At 36.5% G+C, this 22,949-nt stretch overlaps 1 protein-coding gene across 1 annotated transcript in view; it reads left to right on the forward strand.

Annotated features, from left to right (window-relative positions):
• LOC135139160 (uncharacterized) overlaps positions 1-13,272 on the forward strand; it is a 132,100-nt gene extending 118,828 nt beyond the window's left edge. The window contains exon 4 of the mRNA XM_064069295.1: positions 7,033-13,272. Within this exon, the coding sequence (XP_063925365.1) occupies positions 7,104-10,442 (3,339 nt within the window). The 5' untranslated portion in view covers positions 7,033-7,103 and the 3' untranslated portion in view covers positions 10,443-13,272. The remainder of the gene's footprint in view (positions 1-7,032) is intronic.
• The last annotated feature ends 9,677 nt before the right edge of the window (positions 13,273-22,949 follow it).

Here is a 22,949-nt window from a genome sequence, read left to right on the forward strand (position 1 = left end):
ACTTTCTTCCGATATACCGGGTGTCTGGAAAATGGGGGATTAACTTTTCAGTACGTTATGGGGGTTTCGGGAGTCCCAAAAAAATAATAAAAAAATTCTTTATAATGTAGATTACAAAAAAAAGATCTTCAAAATGCCTGCCTTGTGTATATAAATAAGCTCGTAATGTTTCCAAATTTTGATCATTTTTTGTAAAAGTTAGTCATCAGTACTTGCTAAGATAAAACAGATTTTGGCAAATGACATACCCTCTAGGAAAAAAGAGGGCGGGTGGGCGGGGCTAGTATCTGCTAAAATAAGACTGATTTTGGCATTTGGCATCCTCTAAGGAATTTAATTAAATTATTATAAGAAAAGACACTAGAGGTTCCAAAGCACTTTCAAATTGTTTCCAAACAGGAATACCTAGAACCTCAAGATTGTTTAAAAAAAAAAAATGGTGCCAAATTAACTCAAAAACAGGTCAAGTTAGAATTTTCCAAAAATATGTACAACACAAAGTCCCCCAAAGTTATTTTAAATAATCTACAAAAAAATCTCCATGGGCTCTCAAAATAATACACCAAGAGTCTCCCGAATTAAACACTAAAAGCTCAAAAGATTTTTTCAATTTCATGCCGCAACAACACACCAGATTTCTTTAAATTTATCCGAAAATAAAACACAGGGGACCTAAAATTAACTGCGAACATTTTAAACGTAGGGTTTTGAAAACTTTGGCAATTTTTGATACGTCAAACATTTCTAACTGCTTATTCGATTTTTGCTGATTTATATCTTCGTTTTATATCAGGTAAACATTGTCAACTGGAAGTTTATCAAATTATTACAAAAAAACACAACCACATTTTTGTACATTCTGTGATGGTAATTAAATATGGTCATGGGCGAGAGAAATATTAACTAAAAGTTTTATTACTAGTTATTGTGATAATGAATGTGTTGTTTAGGTGTTGAAAGTAGCAAAAGAACCAATTTGAGAATGATCATAACTCCACCAAAATGTGTGAAAGAATTTTTTTACTATTTTTCCCAGACTCACCAGTTGATTGTTAAGAGCGTAGCGAAGAGTCAATTCGCCATTTTCCAGATACCGGAAGTTAAAGCTTGTTATTACTGCTGAGAGGCCATTTTTCCCCAAACATCGCAACATCTAATTTTACAATTCTTCAAAGAAGCGGGATTTGTTGGACTTGTACTTTAGAAGTAAAGGAAGTTCTGTTGAAATTTTTATTTAAATATTTTTATAAATGAAAACAGTATACTGTGTTAAAAATCTGCCGTGTCTCCTTGGTATCGATATGATATATTATGAAAATAGTAAAGACAAGAATTTTATTATATAAAAAAGCGTGCAATGAGTTCATTGTGTGGTGCCACGAGAAGAGCGTCACGGTTTACACTGGCTTATTTTTCTGAACTTACAAATAAGGAGTCTATGGCCAAACTATTCAATGCTAAAATTTAATATTAATTAAATTTATTTTATTGGCAACATTTTCAAATGTTCAATTTTTTGACACCCCTTATGAAATGTTTGACCACTTTTCATCCACCTTCGACACTCGTTTATTTATTTTTTTGTAGATTTTGACATCCAGAAGTTATTTCGGCTTCATTTCTTCGAAAATTTCGACCGTTTTTCCAAAATCGCCAACTGAACTCTAACAATTTTTAGCATTTTAAAAAACATTATTTCGAAAACCAAAATTTCCAAAATCTTGCTACGGGATCACAAAGGCGTTATTTGTTTTAATCAGCTTATCTAGATCTACTCGTATGTCCCAGATTTTTTTTTATTTTATTGGTAACATTTTGAAAAGCTTAACTTTTGACACACCTTATGAAATTTTCGACCATTTTTCGTCCAACTTCGAGACCTGGTTATTTTGTTTGTGGATTTTGACATTCAGAAGTTATTTCGGCTTCATTTCTTCGAAAATTTCTACCGTTTTTCCAAAATCGCCAACTGAACTGACAATTTTTAGCATTTTTAAAAAAATTTACTTTGAAAACCAAAATTTCCAAAATCTTGTCCTGAGATCACAAAAGCGCTGTTTTTCGACTTTGTTTGTGGAGATCCCAGATTTTTTTGCGATTTTTAGGCAATATCTCAATTTTTTATTACATTTTTTTTCCACCTCCGAAATTTAGTTCGAGATTTTTTTGGAGAATTTATAGCTAGAAGTTATTTTCGGCTTTATTTCTTCAAAATTATTTTACCGTTTGTCCAGAATCGCCAACTAAAGTATGGCAATGTTTAGAATTTTAAAAACATTTTTGATTTTCAAAAAGAAAATTTCCAAAATCTTGCTCCAGACACAAAGACGCTATATCTTTCGAGATCTATATTCTAGATTTTTTTGTTTATTTTACTGGCAACATTTTCAAATGTTCAATTTTTTGACACTCCTTATGAAATGTTCGACCATTTTTCGTCCACCTACGACACTCGTTTATTTATTTTTTTGAAGTTATTTCGGCTTCATTTCTTCGAAAATTTCGACCGTTTTTCCAAAATCGCCAACTGAACTGTAACAATTTTTAACATTTAAAAAAAAAATTATTTCGAAAACCAAAATTTCCAAAATCTTGCTACGGGATCACAAAGGCGTTATTTTTTTTAATCAGCTTATCGAGATCTACTCGTATGTCCCAGAATTTTTTTTTATTTTATAGGCAACATTTTCAAAAGCTTAATTTTTAACACACCTTATGAAATGTTCGACCATTTTTCGTCCAACTTCGAGACCTGGTTATTTTTTTTTTGTGGATTTTAACATGTAGAAGTTATTTCGGCTTCATTTCTTCGAAAATTTCTACCGTTTTTCCAAAATCGCCAACTGAACTGACAATTTTTAGCATTTTTAAAAAATTTACTTTGAAAACCAAAATTTCCAAAATCTATAAAAAGCCAAAAAGCGCTATATTTTTCATAAATTTTAATAATTAAATTAATAAAACTGAAAAAAAATGACATCAGTACATATGACAAACTAAACATATTTCCCAAGAGAAAAACTGAGTCATATTGTTAAAAAATCTGAAGGACTGAAAATTCATATCTGACACTCAAAGGACCTCTTCTTAACGACGAACAAAAAATATCGCACTTTACAGGTTGACTAATCCTTGGAGTGGCTCGAGCATTAAGAAAATACGAATTTCTAAAACTGGAAAAAACAGATGTTCAAGACTTGAATTTCAAAGTTCTTGTGACTATTAAGTCATCTAAAACAAATACATACACAGAGAATATTAACATTTGTAGAAAACGAGGAAAAGAAGGTATTAAATGTAACAAGGCAGTAAGTACACTACTCTCAGACCAATCCATACTCCACATTACTTATTTTTTCATTTTCTGAAAAACGATAGATTTTTCAACACAACCAATTGGAATCAACACATTTTGAAAATACCTTGCCAAATAGCAATTTTGTGACAATTACAGCAACCGCGTTTGTATACCGGACATTGTTTTCGGCGGTCTTCTGCTTCATTATTAACTGATCCTGAAATTAGCGACAGGGGGACTGAAAGTTGGCAACTATCACAGAAAGTGAAAGTCGCTGAAAAAATTAATTTCATTCCCAAAATGCAACACCAAACTCTTTCAATGGTTTTGCAGCACTAAATTTTGTGACAAATTTCCAGGAAAACCAAGATATAAAGCTGACTTTAAATTGAGCACTTTCAGCAACTGCACAATCACAAATCTAACCATAAATTTTCATAAAAATCAATGAAATCACACTCTTATTAGGATTGATTAACTGAAGTTCTTTTTTTAAAAATTTAATTTCGTTTTTTCTCTTTAAAATTTGTTCTCAATTTAAAGAATTTTCTTCCCTTGTCTCACATGAACATATTTATCGTTTTGTTTTGATTGTAATCTGTCAATTTTGGACGTTCAATTGAGAGAATGGGACACAAAAATCGAATGACAATTCAATTGCATAATTTAATTTTTATTTTCTGATTTTGAAAGATTTCGATCACCGAAAAAATGTTGTAACTATCACGTTGGCTAATGGTTAGTTACAATGTCGGCCTTTTTTAATTCAACTCGTTCGTTAAGTAACTATTCATACCTAACATATCATGTTATGCGTATATTTTAAGTGAGTTCCGCCATAACAAAACATCATACATCAATCTGAGAGGGTCCATGTAATATTAATAAGAACAATTGTCTTCATATTTCGCTCATTTACCTCGGAGGTTATGGATCACCAAGAACAGATCTATATTCCCACATTTTTCGCAAAATGGAGCGAAATTCATAAATTACGGCGTTGGTAAACGTTGTTAACATAAAATTTAATAAAATGCAGGCGAGTTCAAAACCCCATTATAAAAGTATTATTCTATAAAATTTATGGAACATTTACTATGCAAAATTTTGAGGTGACGTCATCACATTGGTGGTGGGGATGATCAGACAAATTTTGGTTAGCGTTTTACCGTGTACACAATATTCGTTCAATCAGGAACAGTTGCGTGAAAAAATATTGTATAAATATTTTCAGTATCGAGGTGTTCTACGATTGTTGTAAAGTTAAAAACCTCAGTAAAGACCGTACACAGTGTGTTAAAAAGATACGGTGAAAGAAGTATTGTATAAAGACACAAAAATTTCGACAAAACAACTTTATAAAAAATCCAAAACTTTCTGTAAGAGCCACTAAATCAACCGTTCAGCGAGTTAAGCAAAAAAAAAATCCGATAAAGTCATTATAGGAAGAATGCCATAGATTGACTGAAAAGAATCCAAATCGAATTTATTAAAAGAAAAAGAAAGAAAACCCTCGTGACACGTATAAACCAGAAATTGGTAAAGCCAAAAAATACAAAAATGTCATCGGATGATGATGTACAAAGTTTAATTAATGGAAGGAGTAAAAATAAAAATAGACAATGGAAATTATGCAAATAAATTTTACTCGGTAGTTTTTCGTCGAAATTATTATGCGACAGTATTATCTGGGACGAGCTTTACTTTGGCGAAACTTTCAAGAGCTCGTATCAATGTCGTAACGGCGAATTTCCAAGGTTCCCCAAGACAATAAAACTAACTATTATGTGGTTCCCACAAGTTTCATTTTATTGTGTAAAAAGTGTACTTGGTTTGAAAAGCTTTTTTTAGAATTTATGATAAAATTGTTACTACAAAGACTGCTTTGACTGTATTCTTACTTAAAATGTTTGGTGTAATAAAATCCCGCAATAGATTTTGTTTTCTGGCGAGAATCTAAGTTCCTGAAGTAATTTATTCTGACAAATTCAGACTGATTTCCATTTCATTTCTTATGTTTTATGGTTTTTGGAGACATTTCTAATAATGTATGATCGACAAGTGTTAGGTCCACTTAAAATATATTAGAAATTTGGTTTTGAAATTTCCCTGGTTTACTGCATCTAGATCTAGGAATTGTTCGAATTGATCATCCTTGAGGTTTCCCTTTTTAAATATTGATTTAGTGTAATCACAAAAGATCAACAAAATTGCACTCGGAATAATAACAAAAAATTGCGGGTTCCATTCAACCTATCACAATCCAAATAAAATTCCGGCCAAGACGCTACCTGATTTCAATCGTTATCGTCGTGCCAGCCGCATTGACAAACCGTCACAGATTACGAACCGTCCGTCTTTCCAAATCTTGGTTTTCAATTACTTTGGCGAGACTTTCAAGAGCTCGTATCAATGTCGTAACGGCGAATTTCCAAGGTTCCCGAAGACAATAAAAGTAACAAATTGTGGTAGCAGAAGATCCGAGATGACATTTTAAAGGCAATAAAAACACCATCCGCGACAACACATCAATATTCACAACATAGCCTACACCGGCGCGACACATTATACCGAAAGCACGAAGCTCCAAAGCACTAACGTCGGCGTAAATCGCAACAATTTCTTTCTAGCATGCGAAAAAGGGCTACGGAAGCATAAAGACGAATCAGCGGACGATAAGATTGCTGTAAAATTAACCCAGTCGAAAAGTTCAGCTCCTAGTCAGATCAATCATGTACTTTGAAACAAGAGAAACAATACTTTTTTGTTTGTTCCGATCAAACTTATAAGAATCCAATAGTAATTCTTGGACGGGATCCAATTTCGTCGACCGACAGACAAATCGAAACATACGCAATACTGTCTTATGAATATCTCAGATGGAGTAGACTTTTCGGGGTTATTCACGTTTTAAATCGGTTAACCGACCGATTTGGAGCACCTGTACGGTCAATTGATAAGCTATTTGAAAGGTCGCTTTTAGGAATGGTCTTGTCGTCCAACTGGCGAGGGTCAGGATAGCAATAAAGCGAAGGGAGTTTTTTTCCTCGGTATTTTTCCACCGACGGAGAAAGCGCTGCTTTACACTTTGATGCACTGTATCGACCGATTTTGATTAATTCGTGTTGCCGCGAGTTTAATTGGCTTAAACTATCGCGGAGTTCAGATTAGCGGCTTACCAACAAAAATCATAACGGCGGAGATCAGAGCCGAGGCCATCGCGGCATCGATCTCGGCAGTGGCGTATCCGCCAGGGTATTGGTTCTCAAACTTTTTCCAAAAGAAATTTGTCCAGGACGTTAACTTCATGTTAAAATGAGCCATGCGAGTAGTTGCTATAAAGTGTATTAATTTTGTATGCACTAATATTTCATTTAAGTTAAGTTCAGATTAGCGACCTCGGGGCATCGATCTCGGTCCGAGTAAGACCGTTTAGACTAAAGTCTGAAAGTTTGAAAAAGAGAAACATCAATTGTTCGACGGAATCTTCTAAATAGAGAAAGCGGCAGCTTAAAAGTCGGTAATTAAAGCGATCGCTTTGTTCGGGCGTAATTGTTAAGGGTTTCGGTAATTCAGACGTAATAGTATCAGTAGGAGTAGTCGTTAGCTCGTGACTCACAAATCAATTAAGTTAATGCAGCCGTCGCTTAATGGGCGCATCTATTGCTCATAACAGCGAAAACACGACCCCTCGAACTGAGCGAACGGATTGTCATAAGTGTTAATTGTTTCAGGTACCTTCACATGTGCGCAACAGCGATTGTCGCCCAAGGCTCGGCCCCCGATCGACCCAAGATGAGGTAAAATGCTCTCCAGCAGCACGTCGGCCGTCTACCAGTACCTCCACGACGATGCACCTCCTCCAGTGCGTCGACACGAGAACATTGCCGGAACGATGTTAAAACCTAGTGAGTTTCGCGAGGAACCGACGCCGCCGCCGTCGCCGGCGAACGGCGTCGTCGGCAAGAAACGACGCCGCCGCCGCGTCAAATATATCTGTGATTGTCCGTTACTTCAACAAGACTGTGGACCTAACAACTGTACTATTAAATTAAGACTATTGCTAAGTTTATACGTGTTTGTAACAATATGTACGTGCCTATTAACGAGATTATCGTCAATTTTCAAGAATTCCAAGCTCACGTGTATCGCCTACAAGCCGTTGTTGCTTTATTGTTTGTTATGTAGTGCGCATGCGTACTCGAACGAGTTTGACAAGTCCGAACAGCTACTCGACAAGCTAAACCTGGAGCAGAGCATCGCGGCCGTCTTCAATAAGGTCGCTTACGGCAGCACGACGAAGAGATCGATCCCGGACAACGCCTATCCGGTCACGACCTTGGCGACGCCGCTGCTCACGACCTACAGATACTCGGACGGCAACGAAGAGTGGCTGAGGGTCGACGTGAAAAATAACGATAGGCCGTCGGGGCGCAGCAGCGTCGACTTCGAGCCGGCCGAATACGACACCAACGAGAAGAAGGACGACGGCTACGGGGCCGAATTAGAGAAAGATCACGTGCTGCCGACGTCGGCGCCGGCGGCGGACATCTTGAAGAACAACAACAACAAGCATTACAACAACCCGAATCGGTACAACAACGACCGGTTAAGGCCGGACTTTATGCCGGACTCGCAGGAGCAAGTCACGGAGAACGTGTACAAAACCACCACGGCTTACAACCTCCTGCGTAACGTCAGACCGACGAAATCCATGTACAGTAAAGACATTCCCAGTTACGTTCCTCCGAGTCGGGCGTTCTTCACGCCGCCGTTACCTCCAGAATATCAAAATCCCTTCGCCGATAAACCGACCCTGAGGGGGACCAACTCGGATGGGTTCGCGAGCAGGCGACCGATCCCGCCCCCTAGCTTGATGCCGAACAAAGATCGAATACCGTTTAGGCCCGACTTACCCAAAGTCAACGCCGAAAGAATACCAGAGAAGCCGAACGAACAACCGAAGCCGAATCCCCAGAACGATAAAAACGAAAAGAAGAAGACTCTCAATACGCCCTCGCAGAACGCAAAGATTGGAGAATTTTACGGGTTGAATAGGAACCACAATGAGACGAGTTTTGAGTACGAGAAGAGCTATGCCCCCGAGCCGTCAATCACGAGGATCTTGAGCGGGTCGAACGGAAGACACGACGATATACAGATTCCTGATATTCTGTATCGAGCGGTAACGGCAACTCCTAATGTTCAACGCCAAGAACCCAAAACAACAAAAACTAGAGCACCAGCGGCCGAACCGTCGCTCAAAGTACAAGAACCCGAAGGGAAAAACACCAAAACGGAGGTTCAGGAGGAAGTCGAAGATAACAGCGAACCGGCGATCACCAAAAAGGAAATCGTACAAGAAGCTAAACCCCCAGATCGGACTGAAAGCGTCACTATTAAGAAAGACATCCCGGTGCAAGAAAAGAAACACGCTGAGGACGTGACGACGCAAATGTCTGACATGGTTAACTTACCCAACGTGAAGGAGAAGGACACTAGTAATGTTACTAAAGCCAGTTCGGAAGAAATTTGGTTGATTTGTTGGAACGTCCACGTGTATTTGGTCGTTTTCGGGTACATTCTTCTCGCGATTTATTCAATTTATAAATTGATTCGGTACGAGAACGATCCACACATGTTTTCGAAGAGTTACTTCCTCACTATCCATCTCATGCTGACCGTGATCTGCGTCTTAAGAATATTTTACTTAACGTACGACCCCTACAACGTAGACAAGTCGTTCAATATTTTCCTCTACGAGTTCTTACACAGTTTCCCTTTAAGTCTCCTGGCTACAACTTTCGCTGTTCTTATTTTGTTCCTACTGAAGCGGACGTTGACTCACCTGGAAGTGAAAACTAGGCCAGTTTTTCTTGTCGTTTTCGCTCTTTTACACATCGTCTTGTGTTTCTGCCTCAGCACCTTCGAGAATTTCGGTCATTTCGAGAAGGCGAGTTTGATTGTGTGCAGGCCAGTGTTCGTCCTATTGGCGTGGGCCTTAGGCTTTAGTTACTTATATTTATATCGCATTATCAAGAATGTTCTGGCGAAGAAAAGCCAAAACCTGTCGGAAATGTGCACCCAGAATATATCTTACGCTTCTCACATCACCATCGCCGTCGCCCTCCTCTTCGTCCTTTTGGGTTTCGTGCAATTATACGCTTTGTTCTTCATCAAGGAAGACCGTTTCAACGGCGAAACGAAACACCATTGGATTTTATGGGGTTTCGAGTTGTCGGTGCGCTTCCTCGAGATCTCCATTATCACCCTCTTGGCCATCGTCGTGAGCTTGAAGATGTCGCAACGAGAAAAACAGACTGCTGGCGGTTTTCCTTTGTTCCCGTGCACCACGAGCGATTCGAGTACTGACAACATCTACCCCAACAACTGCAATACGAATCCCAACGCACTCAACTACAGCCGGAACGAGATGATCATGGACAATATTCCGTCGGAAACGGTTGAAAGGCCGAACCTCCTCAAGAACGCCTTCCAGAACGATTCGTTCGACAAGAAGTCGACTCTCGAGAGGTACCACAGCGATTCGGAGCGCAACAGCAACTTTGATCGGTTCGAGCGGCCGAATTGGGGCTCGGATCGCTTCGAATCGCGCCAGAACGTGGATCAGACGAGCTTGAATAACTTCATTCAGCCGAGTTCGGGGCATTTCGAGCGCGGGGCTCACAACTCGTCGCGGAACTCGGCGAGGAAGACGTACGATTCGGCCAAGTACTACACGAAGCCGAAGTACGAAGTGGAGTACAACAACGAGGATTATCAGCACGAAGGTTTCGGAGGGAACACCCAAGACAGGAATATTTACAGCGAACCTGTTGATAATAATCACCAGTACGAGAGGACGAGGCACGAATTCGAGCGCAACGACTTCGACAGGCGTTCGAGGAACTCCTCGAATACTTCGGGGAGACGGTCTACGGGTCGGACGCGCAAGAATCACGCGAGACCTCACCTGGGGGTCCAGACGTTGCCGAACCACGACGGCAGGCACCAGATCCAGGACTCGATGCTCGTGGACGAACAGGGTTTCGTAAGGTTCCGGCATCTGCAGGACGAAGTGGAGAAACCGAAAAAATCAAAGAAGCAACAGAATAACGACGTGAGTCATTTCAGTGACGCGTGAAATACGTTTTGGGATTCGGTATGCAAAAAGGGCGGTTCGATAGTAGCGGTTTAAATATTTATTACGTTGCGAAAGTCTTATTCCCGAGGTGTCCGCGAGCTGGTGTGGACGTAGATTTAGAGACGTCTCGCACAATTGTTGGATTTTCTAAAGAAGTAACATTTGGTGCGGTGCAATCGAGTGAAACTGAGAACGGATATAAAGTACACAATTTCAAAAGGAAAGAAGTTGAGATCGTTGTCGGTTTATGCCGGCGGCAACTGTTGCAAACGTTGGAGTTTTACGAAATAACCGAAATTCGTCGACTGGGAGTATCCCTATGTGCTTAATAATCAAATCGACCTCTGCCGAGCTCTACGGAGTTAAATGCAAATTGGGTAAAATGAACCCTGATTGCATTTTATCGATCATAAAGTAAAGGACGAGACGCGGATGCTTTATGAGGGCAATTATGTTCCGTTCTTGTTTAATCCGTTGTTTTATGTTCGTTCTCAGTTTAACTCCGTTATAAATACTGTGATGGCTGTCGACGAAAATAATTTATCGTTCGGAAAGAGTCGGACGCTTCCTCTTGTTTGACTTGGATTAGTTCGAAGGTGGTCAAACAGAAAGTTGCCAGATTTAGCACCGGTCGATATCTTTGGGTAAACTCATCTAGCGCGTTCGATGCTGCTTTGTGATACTCGAGTGATTTTAGCTTCCAAATTAAGCGGATCTAAAGCCAGGCCCCTACTTAATTTACGTCACATAAGAATTTAAAAAATTTCAAGAATACTCAATCGATAATTTAATATCGGTAATAATTTATGAGCTGACTCATCCTCGCTTCAGATTAATAAAGTCTAGCGTTTCTCATAAAGTAATCTATTAGGAGTGATATTTTACTTGTAAACTAATTAATTAGGGAAGGTTAAAGTACGGCGGGCGAACTTTCCACGCCAAAAGAAAATTTCTTTTCTTAGCCACTCCACAAGAATCTCAAGGATCACGGGAACAGAATTTCTATACTTTGTTAGCAACTATCTCTTGCTCGGCTGACGGGTATTCTCAACAAGGCTTGTCCCAGAAGAACTCTGGCGTAATAATTCGACGTAAAACCACCACCTTCATAAAAAACTAGATACGTAATCCAACGAGATGTGTCTGAGGAAAGCCAATTTGTGCGGCAATTTTGTCTGGGACAAGCTTGAACCGAGTTTCGGTTTACAGCCGCTAGTCCGTTTCAGTAATCAACAAATACAAATAATTTTTAGTTTTGTAAGAATTGCAGGGTATTCTAAGTGAGTATTAAAAAGCAAAAATTGTGATTATGCGTAGGTACTTTAAAGCAATAAGTTTTCGGTTTGGTAACTAATTTGCGTTTTTTGGCAATAATGCGGCCCTCGTGGTAGAAGTTTTAAGTCGTCAATTAGGTCGATGCGGAATGAGGAATTACGCGTTCCGGGTATTATGTCGCGTGAAATTTTGGGCACCTCTACCACTGTACAAAATTGGATTCAATAAAGACAACTTTGTGATAGACTTCATGACAGATCCCGATATTATTTTTTCACGTTGTTGTTGTTGATCCGCACCAGCTCCCGGAGCCCGAGAATTTTGTTGAATTTGTGTGAATGTCTCGAATTGCCTATGATATCGATATCAGGAGAGACGGTTTCGGCCTAATCAAAAATCTCACTTTTGGGGAAGTGCAACTTCCGCTTTTTGACGTAAACATGAACAAAGCAAATATGACAAATTAGATAGAGTCACGTAAACGGTGATAATTTTTCCCCCGGGGTGTGAATGCCGGGAATAAATTTAATAATAAATAAAAGAAATAAATTCACTAATTGTTAGATTATAGTGTATGTACGATTATATACTTTACATGAAAGATAAAGTAGCAACAGTGTATAAAAATTTGCAAAATGTACATATTTATAATGTTAAGTAATGACTATATAATTTTAATTTTTTATATAATTTTATAACTTCTTTGTAAGATACAGGGTGTTCGTGTTGAAACGGCAGCTATGATGACAAACTTATCTCCTTATTTGTTGAGTTTCCTACCCGAGTCCCTCCTATCTTACCCTGTATGGTTTAGTTTAACCGAAAACTGACTGAAAAACTCGATATTATCCATGTATTTATTATAATTCGGGCTAAATACACGAAAAATTACCGTCCTAATGACCAAATAAGCGCGCGAAAATTTGCTTCCGAGAGCGCTTTTTCGCGTGCCACTCGAAATTTTGGTGCGAGTCGGCACTGTTGTAGATGTCTTTGTTTTTGTATATATGTATCTAATATTTGCCAATATTTAGCCTTGCCATTTTTAACTGCTGGGTTTTATATATAGAAGATTAAAACGAAACATTTATTTTTGTATATTATGTTCAGTATTATTTTTTTACGTTCACAGTATTTATTAAAAGACACTGTAACGGTGTTTTTGCAATTATTTTAACTCACAACGAGTCGTGACGTAGTTTTATCGCCATTTTTATTTTCCTCTAACTTTCAAAGACTTGTTTATACATTCCTTTACTTGCCACTGTTTCTTTTTTATATAATGTTCCTAAGTGACGTACTTATACCAGTAATTCTGACGTTTTTTGCCAGTATTTCTATAACGCCTCTACTTGTATTAGTATAGAAAAATAACATTTTTTGATTTTTGAGTGTCACACGAAATGTTATTTTTAACGATATAAGTGAATTGGTGATTTTTAAAATGTACAAATAATGCAAGTGTTGTTTACATTTTGTAAGTCATCACATTATTTATATAAACAACATTGACTTCAATTGTATTATATTATTGTAAAATATAAACTATGTCTTACTTCGTCTGTTATTCAAACCTTCACCCCCTTTATGTATCAAGGTCACTACTGTCAACCTGCTAATGGAGCTTTTATGAGAACAGCCACTAGAGATTAGTTGGCTTAACTCTGCAACGTCAACGAAAACTTGAGTAATTCATTTTGCATCAGTCATTTCGGGGCGATTTAATGAATAGCCAATTACGAGAGTGGTGATTTACAATAATCGCTTTTGTATATCAGAAAGCAGCATGTAACCAAAAAAACTTTCATGTAATATGTTGGAAAGTAAGGTAAACAGCGATTGTATTACAGTGGTAATTCACACGATATAATTTTGTTCTTAAATAGCGCTAGTCATGTAATTTTACCATTAAACGTACAGCATGAGCTGCAAAACACTCGCAACTTCATAAAGATCGATATTCAGAGGTAAAAACAAGCTGTTTTTAATTCCCTTGGGAAAAACTGTGTTGTCCTGCTTTCGACGAGTAATAAGCATTCGCTGTGTACTTTGCTAAATCATGAGATATTTAGAGAAAGGTAAGTGACTTTTATCTGCATATTTCATCAAAGAAATGAAGTTTAAGGCTATTTGAGGTAAGAGAGAGGAGGACTGGCAAATATTTGCGAAGCTGTGAAGTGTGTCTCGGATGAAGTTCGTTTTTTGTTTTTATATGCTATAAAATTAATTGCGACAGTGTGTTTAAAAGGAAGTTTAAATTTAATCCACGAGACGGATCTTCGTTAAGGCTGAGGATCGTGTCAGCGCTGTGATTTTATGTTAAATGTAATTGTTTTTAACGGTGCGATATGGAGCGGCTTTAGTGTTTTTCAATGCATGTTATACATTTTGAATAGGAGATTTAAACAGATTACGAGATTAAACTGTTACACTGGAATGATCTAAACTAGCGCTGCCAATATACCACCAAATGTTAGTCTGACAAGCCACTTTATGGTGATTGAAATTCAATTAACGTAACATCGGTTGTAATATTAAAGTTGCAAAATTTTAAATTTGTAATTAAAAATAAGAGGGATTGGCGGATAATTAAAATCGATGCGGTTTTTTCGACCGATAATTCTACAAGGTAAATTGACCTTTTCAAGATTAGTAATTAGCGAAAGTTTGTATTTTTTCGTAAGTATAAACGTTCTTATATGAAATTCTGAAATTCAAACAAAGTTAAGAGCCATCCCGATTAAACCAGCTTTCAAACAAATAAAACGCATTGGCAATACTGGCTGCGCTTTCGATAAAGTTTTATGTGGGATCATTATTAAAACGCTTTAAAAATTTTAAGTCAATAAATCTGCAACCCAGAAACGGAAAAAAAGACATACACTTTGATGAGAATAAGGAAATAATTTCACAATGGATTAAGCCAATTCCAAGCGCCTCATTTAAAAGCCATAGTTAGACTCACTGATATTGGTCCAAGACTATCTAGAACTACATGAAACGGCAATCAGAATAATATATTCTGTTCACAATTTAAAGAGCTACCACCTGTTGATTGATTGTGGTAACGCAATAAATATCCTAGGATGCACAGACGAACGACTCCGCAATTTGAGGGACCAGAATCCATACTCAAACAATTATGTTAAATGGCGCCGCCTGTATCCAAGGGCTCTTAGAGCCTTGCCAAACAAAAGGGGCTTCCAAATTTGAAAGTTTCATAATGAAAGTGTAAGAAACGCGATAAAATTAATGGAAAATGTGAAATTTATTAGCTATTTTATCAAATTTATGATAAACATTTTTGAGATCTCATGACATTGATTGATTGCGCAAATTTTGGTTAGCGTTTTACCATCTACACGATATTCTTAACATACATATAAAATACAATCGGTTCGGTAGTTTTGGAGGTTAGTGCAGAAATGTAATAGAATCTATCCGTTTTCCATGTACTTTGGCCCCTAGTGTATGAAAAAGTCGGTCTCCAATTTCTCTCTGTGTTTGGCGCCTGTCTGCCTTGTACATCGATATTTTTAGTTAGATAATTTCCCAAACTACTGGACCGATTGTTGTCATATTTTGTATTATTTTAAAAATATCGTCTAGATGAGAAAACGCAAACCAAAATGTGCCTAATTAATTTCCAGCAACAATGTGATGACACCCTCTCAAAATTGTCATAGCAAAAGAAATGATAAACAAAATTTAAGTCAATTTGACGTTCACTTACAAAAACACAAAATATCGATTGAGATCAATCGATCAAAAAACGTCAAAATTTAGCTACTTGCGTCAGATTCATCCTAAACATTTTAAAGTTTTTTCTAATATTGTAAAATGAAGAAATGTATGGATAAAGACAAGATGCCTCCAAAATTATTTTGAATTTTGGAAGTAGTGAATTAAAATATGATGAAATTAAAAAAAAATCGTCTGTATTTGTACAAAAGGTTTTTTTTAATAACGCATTTTTTCTCTGGTTCATGAAAGGTCCTGAACTGTGTCATAGAGTCGATGGACCATTTTTTGAACACCCTATATATATATATATTTAAAAAAAGTGTAATCTTAGATTACATATTAAAATAAATGAGGAAAAGTTTTAGGTTATAAGATAATGTGTTAACTGCCACTGAAGTATACAATGAAGAAAACTAATTCTTGATTTTCATGCAACACTTGTAAAAATTTAACTAGACAGTTAAATGTTTTTTGGGTTGCGTGATTTTTCTGTCCATTTAAAAAATGAACTATAACAACCAGAAAATTGTCGGTTAGCATTTTATTATCTACTCACCTAATAATCCCAAAATACACCTTAAACTTCAAAGTAACAGCTTGGTAGTTTCGGATAATTATAATATGTTATATACAGACGTAAAAAACTTTGAAAAGCCCCGAAAACTTAAACGAAACATTGGGTAATTTTAATTATAGAGTAAATTTGCTGCGTGGGTATAGAGTAAATTGTAAAGTAAAGCAAGAATTTTTAGAAATAAATATAATATATGCAATTTTTTTTCGAAGTATCATGTATGTACAAAAGCTGTAGCTAGAAAACTATGTTCCATAGTACAAAAAAAACCAAACAGCAACTTGAGGTATGACTATGGGAATCAAACAAAAATTTTGACAAAATTTCGAATGTTATACAGAGACGCACATTTAGTTTTCCTTTTTTTTGTCATGTTTACAACGTGTTTTGTAGTAAAAAAATATATATATTTTTTAATAAAAACAAGTAGATAATAATTATGACATAAATAAGAAACTATGGGATATGTTTGTATGTAGACTATGCAGCCAGTAATGTAAAAATGCGTGGAAGATACAAACACCTACTTTGGGGGCATACACTCGTATGAGACCAGAGGCGTAGAAAACGGTTACTTATATACAAATACTTTTTTTTATAGAAATGTGTTGCTTATGATTACATAATTTTTAATACATAAAGTCTATAAAATATAATTTACTTTGTAACATATTTTTCTTGAAATTAAAGATCCCAGCCGTTGTAAAAACCACCATTTTTTCTCGTAAGAACACTTTTGTTCCACCTCCATCGAAAATAGTAGTACTTATTCACCTTCTTTATTTGGAAGTTGAAAAATCTAGAGGAATATAATAGTAGATTATGATGTAATATACAAATAACAGAAAAAAGTTTTGTTGTTGTTTTTGTTTGATGTTCACTGTTTTGCAATTAAGCTCCATCCCTTTGGCTCACGACGAATAAAAAAAGTCATCACAATTGAGACAGGGTGGGTGGGCGGGGCTTATATTTTGCCTTTTTTCCTAATATACGTAGTCGTATTTTTCGAACAAGAAACTTAAAACATGCTTAAAATGGTAGATTTGTATAGGTAAATATAGATTGTGCAGTTACCCCTCGGTTTAACAACGAATAAAAAAATCATCAGAATTGAGATAGGGTGGGTGGGCGGGGCTTATAATTTGCCTTTGTTTTTTTCTTAATATACATAGCCATCTTTTCACAACAAGAAACTTAGAACATGGTTAAAATGGTAAATTTGTATAGGGAAATATAGATTGTGCAATTACCCCTCGGTCTGACAACGAATAAAAAAAATCATCAGAATTGAGATAGGGTGGGTGGGTGGGGCTTATAGTTTGCCTTTGTTTTTTCTTAGTATACATAGCCATCTTTTCACAACAAGAAACTTAGAACATGGTTAAAATGGTACATTTTTGCAAGGACGTACGGATTTCGCAATTATGAAGAGGAACTTAATTGCAAAATCGATGTTTCCTTATACAAATTTTCCATTTTAAATATGTTTCAAGTTTCTTGTTATGAAAAGAAATCTACACTTATTAAAACAAAATGGCAAAATGTAAGCCCGACCACCCGCCCTATCTCGATTGTGATGATTTTTTTTTATTCGCCTAGAACCAAGGGGGCTGAGCTTAACTGCAAAATCGGTATTTCCTTATACAAATTTTCCATTTTAAACATATATATTATATATATTACAACATTTGCGAGACAAAAAATGTCATCTTAATCCGAAGAACATATGCTATTTTTCTCCAATCGAGATAAAAAATTTTGGAATCGAGAAGTTAGAATTAAATTGAATACTAAAACAAGCAGCCAGAACCGATATAGTCACGGATACTTGCAAATATTTGTCAAACATAGGGTGACCAGACGTACTCTGTTTAAGAGTACAGTACTCTTTTCAGAGTGCATGTACTCTGTACTCTCTCTTTTTTAAAAATTATTATTATTATTATTAAGACCCACCACAGACCCGGAAATGACCGGTATTCAGGCAAGACTTCTATCATTACGAGTACTAAGACCAAGTAATGATATGCATTGATTAGATTAACAGAACAACTTTCGAGATTCTAGAATTACATCATACAAATTAGTCTGCTATTATTCTCTAATCTCACCCCATCCCCAAAAGTCTAGCGTAACTACCGACCATTTATCCGCGCATCACTTGGAAAGTGACCTACACTAATCTGACCTACTGGTGCTAATCTAATCTGACTTACATGATCAGACTGTTCAAGAAACTTACGAACAATATGACATGTTCCTAACAAAATTATTGAATCATTCAAATGCAAAGACTTTAAATTCTCAACTAAGCTATTTGGAACTACACCTACATTAGAGATAACTAGGGGTAGAATTGAAATTTTTTTAAGATTCAACATGGATTTCATTTCTATCGATAATTGTAGATATTTTGAAATCTTGGTGTGGTATGTTTGAATAATGTTGTTTGTGTTAGGAATAACAATGTCAATGAGAATGGCTTCGTTCGTGTGTTTTTTGATAAGTATGATATTATGTAATGTTTAAGTCTGTAAGTATTGTGCGATCCCAGTATAATTTGTATTTGTTATTTTCAAGGAACGGAGATGGAATGTAAGTGTAATAGGGTGTCGTATCTTAGATTAAGTTCATAAGTGTTGCCAATTCTTTGCGAATGATCTTGGCTGCGTTGTCGTTGTCTAGCTTTGTAGTCAGTTTGTGCCAGGATGCTGCAGGAGGAGATTATGTGCTGGATCGTTTCAGGTTTTGCTTTGCCGAGGCGACAGCAGTCGTTTCTTATATTCGGATCTTTGATGATGTATTTTCTGTAATTCTTGGTATTGATTACTTGGTCTTGAATAGCAAACACAAATCCTTCTGTTTCGGCATACAAACTTGATTTTTTTAACCAAATCAATGACATTTTCTTATTGACATGAGTTTCTTCTAAGTCTTTGTAGAATTTTCCATGTTGTTGTTTTTGTTTTAGTCCATTTATTATTTTCTCTATTGTGTGGGGGGGTGTGGATTTCTTTGGTGTTCGAGAGATTTAAGGGTGTGTGGTTCAAATCTGCTCTTGTGATGGTGCGAAACATTTCATTTCTTTCCGCTCGTTTCAAGAAATACTTCTTCAGATCTGAGATTTGTCTCTGATATAAGTTTTCTAGGTTCTGGAAACCCCTTCCTCCATTCTGTCTTGGTAATGAGAATCTTTCAATCGACGGTTTTGGATGATGCCTGCTATATTGTGTGAAGATTTTCCTTGTTGCGATGTTTAAATTTTCAAGATCAGTCTTGGACCATTTAATGACTCCAAAAGAATATGTTAGCAGTGGAACGCAGAATGTATTTACTGCTTTCATTAAATTTTTTCCATTTAATTGTGTCTTCAATATTAATTTTAATCTCGCTAGGTATTGATCTTTCAACTGTGTTTTCGTTTTGGTATGATTGATGTGGGAGGATTGACAGAAAGCCAGATATTTGTATGTATCATTTCGTTCTTGGGCTTCGATTATTTCGTTATTCTGGGTTATATGTGGTACTTGGTGTTGGACGCCTTTTCTGATTGCTTGGGTCTTACATTTCTCAATACCAAAAGACATACCAATATCACCGGAAAATTGTTCAGTCAGATTTAATAGGTTTGTTAACTGATTTTGTGTACTTGCATATATTTTTATGTCATCCATATACAGCAAGTGACTTATTCTGTTTTCTCTTTGTTTGTTAATTTTTATATTGAACCCATAATTGCAGCTGTTCAGGATATCGGAGAGGGGATTTATTGCTAAGCAGAACCATAACTGGCTAAGAGAATCCCCTTGAAAAATTCCTCTTCGGATCATTATTGGATCGGACTGAATTGTTTGTTCATTTAAGGTTATTTGGAGGGTGGTCTTCCAAAATTTCATGGAACATTTGAGAAAAGTGCAGATTTTAGTATCAATTTTGTATAATTCCAGAATTTTGCATAGCCAGGAATGAGGGACAGAATCGTAAGCTTTCTTATAATCAATAAAAGCAGTATATATGTTTCGGTTTTCTTTTCTAGCTTGTTCACAGATGATGGAATCTATGATTAATTGTTCTTTGCAACCAAAGGATCCTTTAATACATCCTTTCTGTTCTTCATTAATGATGTCAGAGTTAAAACAGTGTTGATAGATTTTTTGTGTAATGCATGAGGTTAATATTTTACAGATTGTCGGTAAACATGTGATAGGTCTGTATTTTGATGGATTTTTTTGTGTCGTTATCTTTAGGTTTTAGGTATGTTACACCATGACATAAGAATGTTGGAAAGGAGGATGGGTCAAGAAGGAACTGATTTAAGTGATGTAGTAAATGAATATGTACACAATTTAATTTTTTTATCCAAAAATTATGGATTTTGTCTGGTCCTGGTGATTTCCAGTTGTGTGTCTTATTGATGGAATTTATTAATTCGGCAAGTGTTATCTGATGATCATTCATTGGTGTAACTGTGGATAGTTTATGGCATATATGAGGAATCCATTTGGCAGATTGGTTAAATTCAAATTCTTGAGACCAAAGTTTTGACCAAAATGTTGTTATATCCACTGAACTTGGAAGTACACCGGATAATTGAGTTTTGCTTGAATTAGTTAATTGTTGATAGAATAGTTTTTCGTTGTTTAAAAATTTAGTGTTATGAATTTTTCTGAGATGTGATTGTTTGTATCTTTTAAGTCGTTTGCTATATAAGGAAAGTTTTTGTAATAGGGTATCTTTAATTTGTGATAGTGTTGTGTTGTACTCATCGTAATCAGTTTGATGAAAATTATTATTGGTCAGTATCGAATGCATACATGTCATGATATGTGGTGTTTTAACTCCTCTAAGGTACTGTGTTATTTGACCTAGTTGTTTTATAATGTTATTAATTTTATCATTTAACCGTGTTTCCCAATGAGGGGTGGAAAGTATACGATTGGTGATTGTATTTATTATGTTACCTTTACATGTGTTAATTTGAATACAAGTTAAAGCTGCACAGTAGATAATTGTATGAAGTTTTTCAAAAGAGATCGAGTTTGTGAGATATTTTGGTAAAATGAAGGAGTTCATTATTTCTACAATTGCCAGAAACTTTTTAGAATAACACTGGCGGGGAAGTGAATGTCTATCATTTGGTTTTAATTTAGAACATGTTTCGAAAGTTAATTTAAATTGGTGTTCAATTTAATTTTGGAAATTAATGTGAAATTTAAAATTGTTGTTTACAGTTTTGATTAATGTGTCTTCGGTGTTGTAGTACGTGTTTTGTAGATTATCTGGAATGTTAATGTATTTGGTGGTGTGTTGTTGATATCTTCAGGAAGTGGATTAATGGTTTTGGAAAGTTCATTTTTTAATTAATCCTTTTTCTCCAAATGCGCGCCACCAATGCTGTACGTGTACTTGGGATTGTGTTTTCCAATATACAGAACGTTGCATTTTTTAATATTAAGAGGCAGAAGCCGGTCATGAGACCATTTAAGAATAGCGGCATGTTCCTGTATCAAAAGCGAATTGTTGGTGCTGGTATTGTAAAGTTTGACATCGTCTGCGTACATGGCAAAGGGGGATGTTAAAATGTTCTTTAGATCGATGGTGTAGGCCAAAAAAAGTAGTGCTCCCAACGTTGACCCCTGTGGTACTCCGCTCTGCATCTTAACTGGTCTGCTAAAAGAATCACCCACTTTTACGGAAAACGTACGCTCGCTGATGAAAGACTCGATCCACTTGAAGAGTTTTCCACTTATACCGAGACACTGCAGTTTGTACAACAAACGACGTTTGGGGACCTTGTCAAACGCCTTGGAAAAGTCTAAAAACATGACGTCGACAGTGTTGCCACGATCAACCTCTCAAGTCCAAACCGATAAACAGGTGAGAAGGTTCGATTGGATCGACTTTCCAGGGAAAAAACCATGTTGCTCGTTCTGAGTTAAGTGGTGATCTATTAAGTATTTAATCAGCTGGTCATATATTATTGATTCCATGATCTTACTGACCACGGAAGTAAGGCTAATAGGTCGGTAGTTACTTGCGTCAAGTTTATCCCCTTTCTTAAAAATTGGGCGGACGGTGGCAATTTTCCAGTTAGCAGGCAGAGTACCGGAATTAAAAGACCGTTTCATAAGAATACAGAGTACTTCGCTGAGAGTGTCAGCGCAATCATGCAAAGTTTTGGCGGTTATGAGGTCAGGGCCAGGAGATTTGGATACCTTTAATTGCTTTAATTTTTTGTGGACGTCCTCTGTTGTGAACGAAATGTCGCTAAAAGAAATAGGTTTGTATGTATTATTCAGCTTTGGTAAGCAACCTGAGGGTTCTATCGTGAACACGTTAGAGAAGGCGTCAGCGAAAGTATCCGCTATTACTTTATTATTATCCAGTACCTCCCCGAATGTATTTTTGAGCCGCGGAGTGGAAACACGACCGGTAAACTTTGTTCGTATGTAAGTACTTGTACAATTTTTTAGTGTCTTTAGCTTCAGCTACGTTTTTTTCATAGACACACCTAGCTTCTTTGATGGCTGTCGACAGTCTATTAGAAAACTCTCTGTGAACCTTGTAGTCTAATTCAGAGCCGGATCTTTTATATGTACGCCACAGGGCTCGTTTTCTATTTATTTGTAGAAGAAACCTGTCATTAATCCATGGTTTAGTTGACGATTGTTTCACGAAAAAGGAGTGTTTTTGAAGGTGCTCCAGTTGTTGACAATAGACGCATCAGAAAGTAGCGTTTCCCAGTTTGTTTTAGCTAAGTCATTGTTTACTGTCCGGTAGTCTGTTACTGTTCTCGTAAATGAGACAGTCCTTCGTCGAGGAGACTGGCAGATTTGTAGATCTATTTTTAGGGTTGAGTGGTCTGGAATACCAATCAGATCAAGAGTGGAGGGGTTTTGGTTAAGTCTATGCCT

Source organism: Zophobas morio, unplaced genomic scaffold (assembly GCF_036711695.1).
Source record: "Zophobas morio isolate AGI-343-1 ecotype UQ-CSIRO unplaced genomic scaffold, CSIRO_AGI_Zmor_V1 ptg000030l, whole genome shotgun sequence".
NCBI lineage: Eukaryota > Metazoa > Arthropoda > Insecta > Coleoptera > Tenebrionidae > Zophobas > Zophobas morio.